General features: G+C 43.6%; 1 protein-coding gene across 1 annotated transcript in view; it reads right to left on the bottom strand.

Moving 5' to 3' along the window:
• The window catches only part of ascc3 (activating signal cointegrator 1 complex subunit 3), a 187,845-nt gene that overhangs the window by 19,390 nt on the left and 151,385 nt on the right, over window positions 1-17,070 (bottom strand). Inside the window, exons 31-36 of the mRNA XM_080767693.1 lie at window positions 13,972-14,109; window positions 12,416-12,536; window positions 11,786-11,918; window positions 10,731-10,856; window positions 3,961-4,072; window positions 3,387-3,521 (exon numbers count right to left, since the gene is read on the bottom strand). Of these exons, the coding sequence (XP_080623819.1) occupies window positions 3,387-3,521; window positions 3,961-4,072; window positions 10,731-10,856; window positions 11,786-11,918; window positions 12,416-12,536; window positions 13,972-14,109 (765 nt within the window). The remainder of the gene's footprint in view (window positions 1-3,386; window positions 3,522-3,960; window positions 4,073-10,730; window positions 10,857-11,785; window positions 11,919-12,415; window positions 12,537-13,971; window positions 14,110-17,070) is intronic.

Genomic DNA, 17,070 nt, shown 5'->3' with positions numbered 1-17,070 from the left:
AGACGAAGACATAGTGGCGTGGAACTAATGTTCAATTTATACTCCAGCTAGTTCCAATGTGTGTGCGGGTCTTTCCTGTACTTTTTAGCCATCTATCTGCCTTTTATCTTCTCTTGTCTTCGCTTGTTCTTTGGTTTCTTTGAAACCCAGTATTTTCTTTTGTGTTTCATGCCGCGGCTGTTGCACACGCTGCTCCAACACGCCACTTGCACCTGTACGAGTGAGTGACAAACACGACCTCCTCGGCTCTCCATTCTCTTCTTGATCTTTGATTCTTGTAAATTGCAGATATGCAATGTTTGGTGCACAATCAGGCTCAAGAGAGAAAAGAAAGTGAGTCAGGGGGAGGTGTGGGAGTGGGCGGAGCTCATTAGCGTGCGCGCGCGCGCACACACACACACACACACACACACACCCACACACACACACACACACACAGCAGCAATTAGGGGCAATAGAGGAGCATGCAGGGGACTGCAGAGGGGGGGCGTGGGCCGGGTCCGTTGGGGTGACTGGCCTATTGTGCAGCACACTGCAAGGGACATGCTTTTGTCCGTTTACGAGTGTGTTAGTGAGTGAGCACACGTGGAGCATGGAGCGACGCTGAGCGACCTACGCAGTGCGAGTTGTCCAGTTAACTCACACTCGTACCGTAATGACTCAAGCTGTGCCTGAGTGCACCGTAAGCTGGAGTAGTTCCTTCTTCTCCGCCACGGTGGAAAAACATCTGAAACTTAAAGTGGCCGAATCGGAGCATTAAACCATAAAAAAGGTTAACATTAATTAACCCATTTAGACCTGAGGCCGATTCTAAAAACACCTTGAAAAACCTAACCTAGGTTTTCTGAAAACCATCAAATTCTCTCTCTCTCTCTCTCTCTCTCTCTATATATATATATATATATATGTATATATACTACATATACATGTTGCTACATGTAGAGCAACAACTAATGATTGTTACAGTAGATTGAGGTACAGTAGCTCCTGGATTGAAAGGTATAACAGCGTTCTAAATGGGTTATATAAATTATTTGTTTATTTATCTGCAGTTGACAAAATAACCCTCAAAATAAAACTATAACTGTTAAGGTGTCTTTATTAAATTGTAATTGGAACAATATTAAGTTCTTCTACATTTACAGTTGCTAACGCTTTCTTATAACTCTAACCTTGTTCGCACTACATTACGGTTATCATAACGAGAGAGTTCTTTTCAAACTTCTTCTCCCAAGATTTTATTCTCAACACTCCCAACAACACGGATTTTCAAACTATTCTGCATATTATGACCTTTGCCGTCTCCAACCCCTGACAATAACACTACAACAGATGTATAGGGTGTAAGCACAGTCCCAGTGCAAACATGCACGTTGCAAATGATGCTTGTTTTCCTGTTGCAGAGAGAGAGAGAGAGAGAGAGAGAGAAGCCCCGTCTTCATTTGTCAATATTCTCCACGCTGTTTTTAACCATTTCCCCTGCAACCTCTTGACCCCTCCCACTAGTTGCCACCATCACTTGGGAGGCTTTACTTAACACAGATGTGATGCCAGTGACCTCCACAGAGAGGTGTGAAACCACCCTGTCTCCCATTGATGGCAGCAATCAGTGGCCATCGAGGGGACCACGAGGGCTGGCCTCAGAAAGCGCGGGAGGGGGAGGTGGGGAGGAGAAGAGATGGCTTAATGATGACAAACCGGCAGACTTAATGAGGCAGGGATAAAGGGGTGCTAATTTGAGTGGAGGGAGTGTGTGTGTGAGTGTGTGTGTGTGTGTGTGTGTGTGTGTGTGTGTGTGTGTGTGTGTGTGTGTGTGTGTGTGTGTGTGTGTGTACGTGTGCGTGCGCGTGTGTGTGTGCAAGAGAGGACAAAATGTCACTATAAATGCTCAGAACTCAGATGTATGGCGTTATTAAGACAACGATATTACAAATGCAGTCGGCCCGTTTGGAGACAAAAGACAAACGCATTGCTGTGGTTCTCAAACACCGTAATAATGAAGATACCTGATCTACAAGCACGCAACACGTCACATGATGACCTGTTGTGAGCTTGTAGATTAGCTGTTTTCACTATTTCTTTCCTTTTTTTCCTTGTGTATATCTTCATTCATTCAATCCTTTAGAATTGTCCATCCATTTTTGAAAAATCTTAGATATTTATAATAATTATTTATTTTTGAAAACATTTTGAAACAATAATGAAAAAGATTTGTAGACAGAAAATGTACTCCTGCACCATAAAAAGAGGATGTCTTGGAGGGGCAGATAAATGAAACCCACCGTGAGAACAGAGAGGATGTCTTGGAGGGGCAGCTAAATGAAACCCACCGTGAGAACAGAGAGGATGTCGCTGAGGGGCAGCTAAATGAAACCCACCGTGAGAACAGAGAGGATGTCGCTGAGGGGCAGCTAAATGAAACCCACCGTGAGAACAGAGAGGATGTCGTGGAGGGGCAGCTAAATGAAACCCACCGTGAGAACAGAGAGGATGTCGCTGAGGGGCAGCTAAATGAAACCCACCGTGAGAACAGAGAGGATGTCGCTGAGGGGCAGCTAAATGAAACCCACCGTGAGAACAGAGAGGATGTCTTGGAGGGGCAGCTAAATGAAACCCACCGTGAGAACAGAGAGGATGTCGCTGAGGGGCAGCTAAATGAAACCCACCGTGAGAACAGAGAGGATGTCGCTGAGGGGCAGCTAAATGAAACCCACCGTGAGAACAGAGAGGATGTCGTGGAGGGGCAGCTAAATGAAACCCACCGTGAGAACAGAGAGGATGTCGCTGAGGGGCAGCTAAATGAAACCCACCGTGAGAACAGAGAGGATGTCGCTGAGGGGCAGCTAAATGAAACCCACCGTGAGAACAGAGAGGATGTCGCTGAGGGGCAGCTAAATGAAACCCACCGTGAGAACAGAGAGGATGTCGCTGAGGGGCAGCTAAATGAAACCCACCGTGAGAACAGAGAGGATGTCACTGAGGGGCAGCTAAATGAAACCCACCGTGAGAACAGAGAGGATGTCGCTGAGGGGCAGCTAAATGAAACCCACCGTGAGAACAGAGAGGATGTCGCTGAGGGGCAGCTAAATTAAACCCACCGTGAGAACAGAGAGGATGTCGCTGAGGGGCAGCTAAATGAAACCCACCGTGAGAACAGAGAGGATGTCGCTGAGGGGCAGCTAAATGAAACCCACCGTGAGAACAGAGAGGATGTCGCTGAGGGGCAGCTAAATTAAACCCACCGTGAGAACAGAGAGGATGTCGCTGAGGGGCAGCTAAATTAAACCCACCGTGAGAACAGAGAGGATGTCGCTGAGGGGCAGCTAAATGAAACCCACCGTGAGAACAGAGAGGATGTCGCTGAGGGGCAGATAAATGAAACCCACCGTGAGAACAGAGAGGATGTCGCTGAGGGGCAGCTCGGCCCGCAGCTTCTCCTTGAACATGCGGACAGTCTGGTGCTTCAGGTAGTAGTAGGAGCAGATGCGGCCGTACGTCAGTGGCTCAATGGTGCGCTCGTCCTGGACGGAGGGCAGAAAAGTTTTTAGACACTTTATTAGACACTTGGGCTAAAAGGAAAACACAAAAAAGGTCCAGGGGACTTATTTCCATAACAGAGCATAGATTATTAACAAGTGACATTAATAGTTGTCACCAACATACACTTACAAAGAGGAAAACGGGTTAGGGTGGCGGAATTTTATTTTACATACAAAGTTATTTGTTATTTATTTATAGCGCGCGCAAGTACTATTATCGGCTGCGTATGTTGGTCGTATGTCAGTGTTGTTCGTCGTTTTATACGTTGGCTATTCAAAATATCGTGCCACACTGCCAGCCTGTACATCTGCTGCTATTTTTTTCCAGGAGTCCCTGGCACAAAACCTTTTCAGATGGGGGTCCGTGGCCAAATATATATTCATTTGGTGGTCCTTGGACATGAAAAGACCTCACATGTACCTCTTGTATCACCATGCAGTAGGAGCACTCCAGGTCCCTCAGGCTCCTCTCCACCAGGTTGGACAGGAACTTGTTGATGGTCTCGTGGCTGATGTCTTCCAGCTCGTAGTAACTGTGGAAAAAAACTGCAGTTTTTAAAATGTTAAGATACAGCCAGGCCATGGCCGCCGTAAGCCCCTCAGTTTGGCCTTGACTCGCACTGATTGTACTGTTTTCTCCTCTGCTACTTTAAACATCAGTGTATTTTGTTGAGAATCAGAATGTTGAACTCCCCCGTTAGTCAATGGAACTCTTGACGCAGGAGTTTCTACAAATATCGGACATTTGTAAATACTTTGTGAAATCTAATAGCTTATTTATTAACTTTTTCCACTTGTATATAATGAACGATTATCTATTAAAAATGACAATTAAATTAATAATTTCTATTATACTATTTGATGGCCTTCACACACTGGAATTTGGCCTTTGTGCCCTAAAAATAAATGTATATCAAAAGGCCAAGTGACTTTACCCACAAAATGACAAAATATAAGGCCTGGACAACAGAATGAATGGATGTACTGGTATTTAATAATCAATAGGATAATTGCGACCACAGGTCGTAGTTAACTATGGAATCTAGCATTTCCCGTCAGTGTGTGTGTTGGTTGGTTGGTCACCCTAGGCAAGCCCCCCAGGTCATCGTGACATCATCAGGGATGGATATCCCTGATGATGCTACCTGCTGTCGCAGTTAAGCCCATATATGGAGATCGCTGATGTCATCAATATTATAAATAATATATATGGCAGCCGGCGAAAACAGGCTGCCACAGAGTTCTCAACAGACAGAAAATGAAGGCCCGGGCCCTCATCAAACTCTGCACACTCAAGACACTGCCACCCTTAGATCTCCATATATGGAGCTGACCTGTTCCATATGTTGATCTGACCTCATCACACCCTGTACACTCAAGACACGCTCCATATGTGGCCACTTCTTGCCCTCAGGTGTCTTACTGGTTCTAAAGACCGTATTGTCGTATGAGGTCCATAGGAGGAAAGGTGATGTCGTGACAATGTCACAGTAAACAATTAACAGCCAACATTACCAACAAAGTACATGGACAATTTGGACATATGGTATACCATTCACATTAGTGCAACAGCACAACCAACACATCCAGATGGTAGACAATACAGAATCAATAGAAATGTGTGGCAAACCCTTCCCTCTGCCCGTAATATTTTTATTGTATTTTCCCAGGATGTTTCTGGGTGCCAGCCTTTGGGTAGCAGGCGTGTCCTTGAGCTGGGGAGGAGGGGCCATCTTTGAATGTTGTGTTTTACGAACCGCAGCCAACAAATCCTTTCGTTAAACGTTTAAAACAAAGACGACATTGTTATTGGGCTGGTCTGTTCCACTATTCAGATGCCATTTCAGACTGGTGGGGGATAAAATAAAAATAAAACCCCTAAAAGGACAAGAAAAACTAATCAAGTCACGCTGACTTTACAAGCCCATAAAAGAGCTAACTCTCAACGTTTAAAATATGTGAGCTGGTAATTCAGGCTTTTATTGCTAATGGCGGTCTGATGATATATGTATGTTTGTTTTTACTGCTTATTGACAGAGTCATAATCTCCACACGGTTCTAAGTCATGACCCGTTCATTTGCTTGACATTAACACGGGTCAACTCTGCTCTAAGTATGAGAACTCATCTCCACTAGATTTAAATCTGAGCAGCAAAGGGAAAAGCAGTAAACACGTTAAAAGGTTTTATTTAGATTTCCCACACCTCAATATTCAGAGTGCCCCAGCGATCCGTCTATTATGATTTATCATGAAAGTACCATAGCTCATCAGTGCTTGATCAAAGTTAAAGCCTGATTTGTACATTGTGTTGCAATAGTTGATTTACAAGCTCACTGAGCAGCTCACTGAGAGCTTGTAGATCTGCCATTTATCATTTACATTTACAATTTAGGCACTTAGGCATGAATCCTGGACAACAAACAAGGTAAACATTCACTCAGTGCAGAGAACAATGCAGGGCCTCAGAATGCCAGGTACGCATCAAACCTCCATCACGTCTATTTTCAACAGTTATTTTTGGCACCCAACGCGCAGCTAAGTATGAATCAAGATGGTATCAGGACGGCAGACACTACAGTCATGGAGGAACATGAAGAGGCCACAGCTGGGAGGAAAATAAAAAGCCCTTATCACCAAATAATGATTCCCAGGTCTGCCCGTCATTGGCTGAGGACCCCCACCAACAAACCAGTGGCTGAAATGGGTTCCATGCCCAGCTGCATACATCTCTACTGGTTTAAGAGTTACCACATGAGACTCTGCAGCACAGACACACACGGCCAGGTTCTTCATTAGATGCTGATGATACACGTTTTGGGTATAGTGCCTGTGCTATAAATGAAAACACCCAGACATTTGAGAAAAGCACGGGTGATTTTCACCCGAACAATTTGATTTTTTTGTGATTTTCATAATGTTGCTGATGTCTGAGGTGGGTCTTTCAGTACCTTCAGGATGCTGTGCCATCATAGAAGGTAGGTTTGCTTCCCTGCCCACATCCCTGTTTTTTTCTACAAGCAGGTGTTCAGATTCATTTCACCCGTTTTTAGTGCTAGTACAATAATATACCATACACCCACAATGGGCTATTTATTATTATTTTTTCACTGGACCAATCTCACATATTTTCTTTTTCAGAAGTTTCTTTTTCAATATCTTTTTAAATAATACGCACGTTTTTCACCGATTTTGCCCCCCTATGATAGGGCCCCTGCATGATATCTATTTTTAGTTTTGATGTCTTGATTAAATATTAAAGAAGAGATGCCATGTATTGCTGTACTTCAATATATTTTGATGAGAAATCTTTTTTATGGAATATTTTACATTGGATAAATATAGCCGTGTTAAGTGATAGTGTGACAAATATTTAGTGTTCTTGGGTTAAAGCAGGATGGAGATTTTGTGTGGGTTTATGGAGACCTGTTTGCACATGGTTGAAAGAAAAGTCAATCAATGACGGAGATCAAAGAAAAGAGGTTGTAGCTCAAAGAAAGAGAGAGGAGACAGAGGAGGAGCTGACACAAGGAATTCATACCGACGATGCTTCAGTTAACAGGTGCCAGGATGCTTAACACATTTTGTACATAATACGTCCTGAAACGTCATAAGGATTGGAACCGAGAGGTGCCTTAGACGTCTGTGGACGTCCTAGCGACGTCCAAACGACGCGGGGCGAGATAATAATATTCAGAATAATTACTTTTTTTTTTTTTGGCATTTCGCTTTTCGCTTGCCGTATGCTAACGCTCTGTGAAACTATTAGCTTGTCATTGACTCCCATGTTAGCGCGGCGGAAAGAATGACTCGTATCTCCTCATCCAGGGCGCTCTCCGTGGTGATGAATGGATCGATATGCTGGCGCTGCGTTTCTGCTCCTCATCCGTCTCTCCCGCAAAATATGAACTCTTTTTGTAGCGTATATAAATATATTAAGATGATCGGAGATTGTGATGGCACTTTGTCAGTCAACTTTTTTAAGAAAGTATTTCCGGTTCATGGCTTTCAAAATGGAAGCGATCACTACTCTGGCGATTACTCCGGCGCAAGCAGCGCCTTTATTTTGATGCAGTTCCGGTACTAAATGTGTTAACGAAGCCAATTTTACAGTTGTCTGTACAGCGCATGTGAACCGGGAACCAATCCGATGAATGCTGCACTCCTCGTCTTACATTATAACATAAACAATTTTCTCCATGATCGTCATACAAAATCAGTCATTCTGCAGCTGGGACCAAGGGGAGGGCGGAGGGTTTTGGGGGTAAGAGAGAGCAGAGCTCCCCCACTTCCACCCATAATAACACCCTGTCGCCCCCAACCCGCTTGAGGAGAATGCACTGGAAGCAGCAGTTGAATCGGGCGACGGCCATATTTAATGTGCGTTTAATGTTAAGTGTGGCCGTCATTATCATCATTCCACATGTCGACAGAGCGAGCGAGCGAGCTTTTTTTCTTGGCCCGGCGAACGCGTTTATGACCGAACACATTTCCTCGCCCGCCAAGTGGGTTTTCTTGCATGCTACGGCTGCCGGGTCGGAGCTGTCTGATTAAGTCATGGCCATTAGCATCATCACCATTAAAGGGCTCCTGATGGCACTGAGACAGAGCCTGCAGACGTTTAGGGGACCCGTGGGACCGCGCGTGTTTGTGTGTGGGTGGGTGTGAGACAGAGAGAACGCTGTGTGTGTTTGTGTGTGCTACTCACGAGGAAAAGAGGTGTGATCTGTGGGTGTATGCATGGGTGGGTGGGGGAGAGAGCAACAGTGAATATGTGCGCATGTACACACATGCAGGATTTGATACAGAATTCATAGTGGGGTTAAAGGACGAGGTGACATCTCCTGAAGAGCGCCTAGAGTCTACTGGATACGATGGTCAGGATATGAAACCGCTTCCTGCCGGCAACGGGACGCAGAGATGGTAGATTATTCATACCAGTGATTCTCAACCTGTGGGCCGGGGCTCACTGGTGGGCCCTGAGGGTATTGCAAGTGGGCCCCCAAAGAAATGGCACTAAGCTTTAAACATGTTGACGTCGTCTTTTTTAACCCGTTAAAACCGGGAAAGCATCTGTGTCATTTTAAATTTCTTTCTAAAAAATAGAAGATATACAAGATCAACTAAAATCTGGGGGGGATTCCTGGAAGTTTGGGGGGATCCCTGGAACAAAATATTTTCAGATGGGTGTCGGCGTAATTCATATCATTATGGGGTTCATGAAAAAGTGAGGATCACTATAGCAACATATGTTTTTCAGGAAACTGTTGGGATTTACAAGTCATTTTTAGAATCGGTCTCAGGTCTTAATGGTTTAAAACCTTGACAATTTCGACAATTTTCAGAGTACATGTCGATGTGTCCCTGAGCGACCGTCATCACCATCTGGCAGTAGCAGATATTTGCAGTGCATTATGTGGAATGTAAAATGGAGATGGCACCATTAAGTACAAATAGCTTCATTAAAAAAGTACAGGATCAGTTCTTTAGTGTATATTTCTAGAGCACTGCTCAGACTGGCTGTTAAATGTTTTTTTTGTGGGCGGGAGGTTAGGGTTTTCACTGTATATCTGGTACTTTGGTGTATTTTGCTTCAATTTTTGTATTTTAATGTGCAACAGAATGAAATGTGCTTTCAAATAAAACAGACATGGCCCCCCCCCATGACCACATACTGTAGCACATATAGGGTCGCAGGTTTGATCACTCCCTGTCTTTCTCTCTCTACTTCCTGTCACACTCTGAATAATAATCTGAATAAAGGCAGAAAAGCCCCAAAAATATCAGCGTGGAAAGTAGTGGCTCACGGTATTATATGTATGAAAACATTCTGCATGCTCAATTAGTATACTTTTTGTACTTTAAGTATATTTTGAAGCCAAAAATGTTGTACTTTTAGTCAAATACTTTTTGAATTGTGGATTTTTACTTACAGAGTATTTCTATATAGCAGTATTGCTACTTTTACTGAAGTAAAAAAAGAGCACTTTCAACCATGTCATCAGCATACTTGTACAAGCTGTACAAGCTTTTTCTTAGATCATTTGTGCAGGGCAGAGGGACTCCCCTGTGCTAATGCTAAATTGATCACACATATTTCATAGAGATTATAGATTATGGATGCCAAAAACCAACTCCTGGTCGAGGATTTCATCAGAGCGGAAAAAAATGGACAGCTGAGAATAGAAAGTAACACATATTTTAGCCTACGTTAAGTGGCACCCGCGTAGGTCTACAATGGAGGCACTATGGTGGACGTGTAAGTGCTGTGTTACTGTGTGTGGAGGAGCCGATAGGCCCCAGTCAGGGCCTGAATGGTAAATGTGGGCTGACAGCCGTGTAAATGCCAGCACACTGGAATGTTCTGGAATGGTCTCCGTCTACACATAGCAGATGTTTGACTGCAGAACGCTGGCCTGTTCTAAGAAGGCCGTGAGACAGGGCTGAGTAGAAGTAGTAGTAGTATGTTTTTTTGTGTGTGTGTGTGTGTGTGTGTGTGTGTGTGTGTGTGTGTGTGTGTGTGTGTGCGCGTGCACACGCGCGCGCCTGTTTGGGCTTATCTAAGGCAAGCATTTGTTGTTGCTGGTCTATACATGTCATCTTGTGTACAGGGGTACCATTTGGGGCATCAGGGGATGGTAATTGCCAGCGCCCCTAGTCTTCACATTGAACTCGGAGCCTGCCTTTGACGTGAATTTGCGTCATTTGCGTTAGTCTTGCACCAGCAACATTGGCATCGATTCACGCAAATTGGTATTTTACAGTGCTAACATCCGGTAGTGGGTTTTGGCTCTTCAAAATAAGCGTTGAACGTGGGAAATCCTGGAAATACGAGGTGAATGAATTAATTAATCTTGGCGGGTAAGATTCTGTTAGTTTGTCCCCGATTCTGAATTTCTTTTGCAGATTAATCTGACTTCATTGCAATGACATGTGACACGCGTTATCATTTAGATAAGCGTTTCATTGTATGCAACCATTCATTTATTAACCACTTTCAACGTGGCATCCCAATTCTGGGAATGTCATTATAGGGGAACATTTTCAAACATTCTCAACGCATCACCTGGCGACGCGTTGAGAGCTTGTAGATCCACTATTGTAGAAATGGGGCTATATGGTAACTTAATGGGGGTTTTTTTTCTTGCCACCCCCCCATTTCTTTGTGCTTGTGTTGGCGGTGGGTTCCTGACCTGGGGTTCATGACCAGCCGTCTGAAGAAGTAGGTCCAGGTGATGTAGTCCATGGCGTCCTGCTTGGAGGTGATGGTCCCTGCCGCGATCTCAGCGTTCAGATGGTCTGACAGCACGCTCAGGAGACTGGAGAGACACACCGCCCCACCCCCGTTAAACACACACACACCACACTGGATCTACAGAGCTAATCGATACTGTAAACAAACACTGCCGTTATTGACTGCACTCTGTGTGCACCTAGATTATTATACACTTGCTACTTTCGTGCTTGTCATATAAAGAAAATACAAAAATAAAACAATGCATTGTGCATCTGAAACAATTCTCTGCTGTCAGGAAGAAATGTTTTTGTCGAAGAGCTTTTTAATACTTTTCATTGGTTAAATATTTTTTTAACCAAGTACAAATATTGAATTAACTGAAATGTATCCTGGTATTGCCAGATTGCTACTGTGGCTTTAACAAAAGTAAATGTGGCTTTAGATGAAAATGAAATGTACGGAGTTTTTCTGCGTTTTTCTGAGTTAGAGCAGATAGTTTGAGGATCCAATGGCGTTAGGAGTTTACGCCGAAGCATTTTTTTATAATTTCCATTGGTTCAATATTTTTTAACCAACACACAGACATAAAGGGTGTTCAATAGCATTGATTTATAACAAGTTAGGTAGTTTCTTCTGGACAGCAACGTATTGTATCATGAGTTCTCTGAACCTGTGGACATTTTTTAACGAAATCTTAAAACACACCTTTTTAGCATTGCTTTTACCTCCTAGATCAATACATGTCCTTTTCCTGTTTTTAGTCGCTCCTTTTATTGTTTTTTGTTTTTTTGTCATCATTACTATGTATTTGATGCTCTCTTGTTGTGTTTTTGCTCTTTGTTATATATATATATATATATATTTTGCTCTTACTGTAAAGCACTTTGAACTGCACTCGCTGCCTGAAATGTGCTATATAAATAAAGATTGATTGATTGATTGATGAGGAACACTATTTTTTATTGTGTCCCAAAGAGAAACATTCACAAACAACCCAATGCTCCAAGTCACCTGGACTCCACGGGGAAAGGCTCGTAGAGGAACTTCTTGTAGAAGTCCTTTTTGATGTCGTGGACCAGGATGACCGCCTTGCCCTGGTCGTCGAACTGGGGCCGGCCCGCGCGCCCCATCATCTGAAGAACATCTGGAACACAGCCCGGGGAGAGAGACAGGGGAAGAAGATTAACTGGCACTTATAGGCTTCTTCAGAGCAGCAGACACACTGTGGCCTGATGGAACATTTATAGCAGCGCATACAGGTACAGACAGCTTGGCTGGAGAGCAGCCCGTTATGAAGACACAACACATCATTTAATCCATTACGACCGGGAAAACTTCCCCATGTCATTTTACATTTTTGTTTTGGCTATTCTGAAAGAGCAGGTACACAAGCTCATATTTACATCTGATATTTCGCAATTTCTTTGAAAAATCTGGAAGTTTGAAAATATTTGAATTACGAAATAGTTTAGGAACTTCTGCTTTTAGAAGGCATTTGTAGAATCGACTTCGGGTCTTAATGGGTTAATATGTCGTATGCCTTAATAAAGCATGTCGTTTTCTTGGAGGACTGACAGGTGTAACGAGCCTGAGCTTTATATTTTATTTTATTATGTTTCTTTTTTTTTTTAAGTTTTTTACCTGTGATGGGGTAGTCAACGTAGCGCCTGGTTTTTCCATCGTAGTATTCCGTCCCCTTGACAATCACCAGGTGAGCAGGGAAATTGACCCCCCACGCCAGTGTGCTGGTGGCGATCAATACCTGGGGAGAGGCCAGAGCCAAATGTCTTAGCTACCATCATAGCAACGATGAGCCGCTGGTATGAAGCCACACATACAGTTCACAAGCTAGCCCTGCAGTACAGTCCTACTCTCAATTTAAATTGAATTCTTTAGATATTAAACAGACAATCCAGAGCGACATACAGGTGCAAAATCAAAGTAAGTAGCATGAACCCCGGTCAACGAATGACAGGGGAATGGTTATGTACATAGAGAGAAAACAGTCTAGTGCTACAAAGTAATTAGGATGCCATGTACTGTAAACATCAAACCTAGCATCTGATTGTCATGTTGCAGGTCCTTTGGTGTGATCCATGGTCAGGCAATGCCCTTTTGCTTGTTGATTGTATTAGTATATTATGATACGGTTGATGATGCTGCGTGTTTGGTCGTGTAAACTAATTTAAACTTTTAATTTGATTTATTTGTATTTTTATTTGTTTATCTTGTCTATCCTTGTTTTATATTTTGTTTCTGTGTTCATACATAATGTCCATGAATACGTATTCTGTTGTTGTTGTTGTTACTTGTGTTTGTATTTTATGTTTTACGTTTTCTGTGTGTGTAAAGAAATCTAAATAAAGTACTGAGCATAAAAAATAAATAAATAACACATGCAGTAGCATTATGTGAACCAGTATCCAACTCCAACCCGTTTGCGTCCAAGCATAGGCATGGTCTGGGCATGGTAACGCCCCGCCGGCCTCTGATTGGCCTACCGACACTGCCCGTCTCGACTGTCCTCCGAGATGCGAGGTTACTCCGTGGTGGTAAATGATACAAGAGAATGACAGCTTGGCACGCACGACAGAATGCAGCCTTAATTGTAACTAACTTGTACGTTTTATTTTTGTAGTAGAGGCAAACAAACTAATAATGTTTATGCCGTTTGCTTTGCTGAAATAATTGATTGAACATGTACGCCGTAATATGATTTGATTTGGGTACTTCTAAATAAAGTGTTTGTGTTGATTGTGTAATTTATTTGTATGTGTAAGAAGAATACGTGAAACATTGTACTGTATAAAGGTCTCTTTTCTCACTAACACTTTATTTATAAGTACACACAATTATTCCATCAAAGAAAACGGCATAAACAATATTAGTTTGCCTCTTCTACAAAAATAAAACGTACAAGTTACAGACAGTTCTCTTGTATCTTACCGTACTTGTATTATTTATTTCCCACCACAGAGTAACCTCGCATCAGACTATCCAGCATAGCTATATCCACCTCAGAGGACAGTCAAGACGGGCAGTGTCAGTAGGCCAATTAGAGGCAGGCGGGGCGTTGCCATGCCTATGCTCGGACGCAAACGAGATTCACAGTTTCACACATATCTGCATAGCATAACAGACTGTGTGTGTGTGTGTGTGTGTGTGTGTGTGTGTGTGTGTGTGTGTATAGTTCTCACCTGGATCTTGCTGTTGACAAACAGCTCCTCCACGGTTCTCCTGTCTCTCTCGTGCAGTCCGGCGTGGTGCATGCCGATGCCAAATGCCAGCGTCAGCTTCAGGTTGGAATCCCTCACCGTTGCGATGATGGCCTCGATCTGGGAGCAAAACGAAAAGGCAAAAAGATGGAAAAGTTGTCTCTCTAAACTCAAGGCTTTACTAGGGTAATGAAACTCCATAGGCTACTGTACAGCAAGATACTGTAGGGTTCGCATACTGACAAGTGAATAAATATTGAGGCTCTTTGGATGCAAAAAAATTAAATAATAGTCACAGAGTAGACGTTTCGGATGATCGAGTGATCAACACTTGATCTGGGAGCCAACAGAAGGACAAATCACTGGGTAAGAAGTGGGGTGGGGTGGGGGGGTAAGAGGATGAAGTGTGAACCATGGCTCACGGAGGACTCAGACGAAACCACGCTGTTGTGACAACAGTCAGTTAAGCCTACGATGACAGTGTGACAAATTACATCGCTTAGCTACAGAATTAGAGTCTGAGCGATGCCAGATTTGAGAACATTTAACTTATATAAGCAAACAATTATATAAAAACCTTTTTTGATATACTGTATAACACATCTGAATTATGTAAGAACACGCAAACAAGCCCTATGTTCAGAGAAGGCCAATCTACAAGCTCACAGCGTGCCACGATGCAAATTGTTGCTGTGAGCTTGTAGATTGGCTATTTCGGAACATTTCCGCCTACTGACATGCCCAAAATCGAATAGGAAAGGGAGGGAAGTGAAAGACCAAACAGGATTAAGACGTAAAGAGGGGACGGAGACGGGGGAAAAACCCATGGCGGAGGAAGGAAGGAGGATTGCGGAGAGGGAAGGAATAGAGAGATGCATGCGGCCGGGCCGAGGGAGTCGTTATGGGGCAGTGTGGGAGAAGCCCTGCTGGGAGCCAGGCAGCGCTCGCCAGCCGCCTGTCAGTCAAGCAGCAGGGATTCCAGTCGCTACACGCCCCAGCACAGAGAGCACACAGCGGGGAGCAGCATATATCACTGGAACCACACACGGAGACTGCAGCGGGCCAAGTGGACGGACACGCACGCACGCATGCGCGCACGTGTGCGCACGCGACACACACACACACACACACACACACACACACACACACACACACACACGCACACACACTTATGCGAAATTGACAATCGTTTCCATGTTAAAAATAGCAGAGAAGCCTAAAAGGCAAACAGACATACAAATTGTAACAATCCAATGTTCAATGCAAAAAAATCACTATCATTTCTGTGAGAATTAATTAATTGTCAACTTAAATTTTCAAATCGTGACAGACTTAATTGACACAAATAAACAAGTGTAATGCTTAATTGGGTCGTCCACTCACAGTTAAGTCTTTGTATTGAGTTTGTGCTTGAAATGTACTGTAATTCTGTCAAAAATAAATAAAAATAAAATAAAGGCAAATCTGCAAGCTCGAAATGCGGCAAGAAATCGATGCGTTTTGAGCATCTAATACGTTTTTATTTATTTTTACTTGAGTGCTGAAAAGTAACAGTTTGGGACATTATATGGTTTTCTATGCCGGCAGAGACAATAAATGTTGTATACAAAGAAAGGATTGACACCGATACAGACACATATACTGTACGTAGTACACCATGTTAATGTCATTGCGCAAATAACACAGCGAGCACATGGATATAACACTGCAGAGAGGTCCTAAAACGGTCCCACCGGTCAGACGGAGCGAGTCCCTCCGGTCAGACGGAGCGAGTCCCTCCGGTCAGACGGAGCGAGTCCCTCCGGTCAGGCTGCCCATCCAGAGGCCTCGGAGGTATTGATGTGGCCGACGTGTGTCCGACGTGTATTCCCTCAAATTGGGGGGGCCTTTTTAAAAGTCACAGTTTGGGGGGCTGGCCTGGCATCATAAAAAAGGTGGACGTTAACATGTTTTATGGGGCCAGTCGCCTTTCACACTGCTAGAAAGGAAATATGGAGCCCCGACATCAAACCCAAGCTCGTAAAAATTCCCCAACACACACACACACACACACACACACACACACGTGTACGTTAAACGGCCGTTAATATATGTGGCAGAACAATCTAATTCCGAGAGAATAATTCACTTGATACATTTCCTCCTCATTTCTGAACAGTTTATAGCTGTGTGTGTGTATGTGTGTGTGTGTGTGTGTGTGTGTGTGTGTGTGTGTGTGTGTGTGTGTGTGTGTGTGTGTGCGTGCGTGTGCTTGTGTGAGTTGAGTCTGTGTGTGCACACTCACATGCTGTGGTAATTACAGACCATGCTTTATCAGTCCTGGGTAATTGAGTGTTGTAATAATATTAGCATACTTTTGAAATCCGAGCCCAAAGGAGCCGTTTGCTCACATCTTGAAATGATCCGAAGGTATGGCATAGACAATATAATGGAAGATGACACGGGCTTTTCCTCGCAGAAGTTTGGGTTTTGAATCCCCTCTGTAATTATAATAAAACCGGCGCTTATAGGAGGAGGAGACCGTGGAACATCAGCACTACTGGACTTAAGGGAGGAGGAGGAGGAGGAGGGAGATAAGAAGGAGAAGGAGAAAATTACACGATTAGAAGAAAATAAATGCTAATGTAAAAGAGGAGGCCATCAGCACGAGGTCGAAGTGTAAAAAGTTAGGAGGTTGACTCAGATTATGTACTTTAGACCCGATACATATTCAAGACTCGGTCGGTGTTCGCGATCAGACTCAGAATCAGATTCCTGCCGTCGTGTCTAAATGGCCTCATAAGCCGGCGTGGTGTGTAGTAGTATGTACTAGTAGAGCACATTTCACTCATATGGATATGAAGAATCCACGGACAGAGAAAACGCTAACTGCTGCAGAATGAGTTACATTTTCGCTAGAAACAGACTACTACAGACTACAAATATTACTGACTGACCGTCGTAAAAGATACAGAGACACCTCCCCGACAATATCGGCAAGACAGTTTGTTTATTTTTGGACCACAATGCTTATACGAGACGACTTTAAGATGAACCCGTCTTATTCTCCATAGCGATTTCAAGGACAATGAGCCTCATTCA

The sequence above is a fragment of the Protomyctophum bolini genome (assembly GCF_963924005.1).
Source record: "Protomyctophum bolini genome assembly, chromosome: 7".
NCBI lineage: Eukaryota > Metazoa > Chordata > Actinopteri > Myctophiformes > Myctophidae > Protomyctophum > Protomyctophum bolini.
Note: the sequence above shows the minus strand (reverse complement) of the source record. Positions and strands in the feature narration are given on the sequence as shown.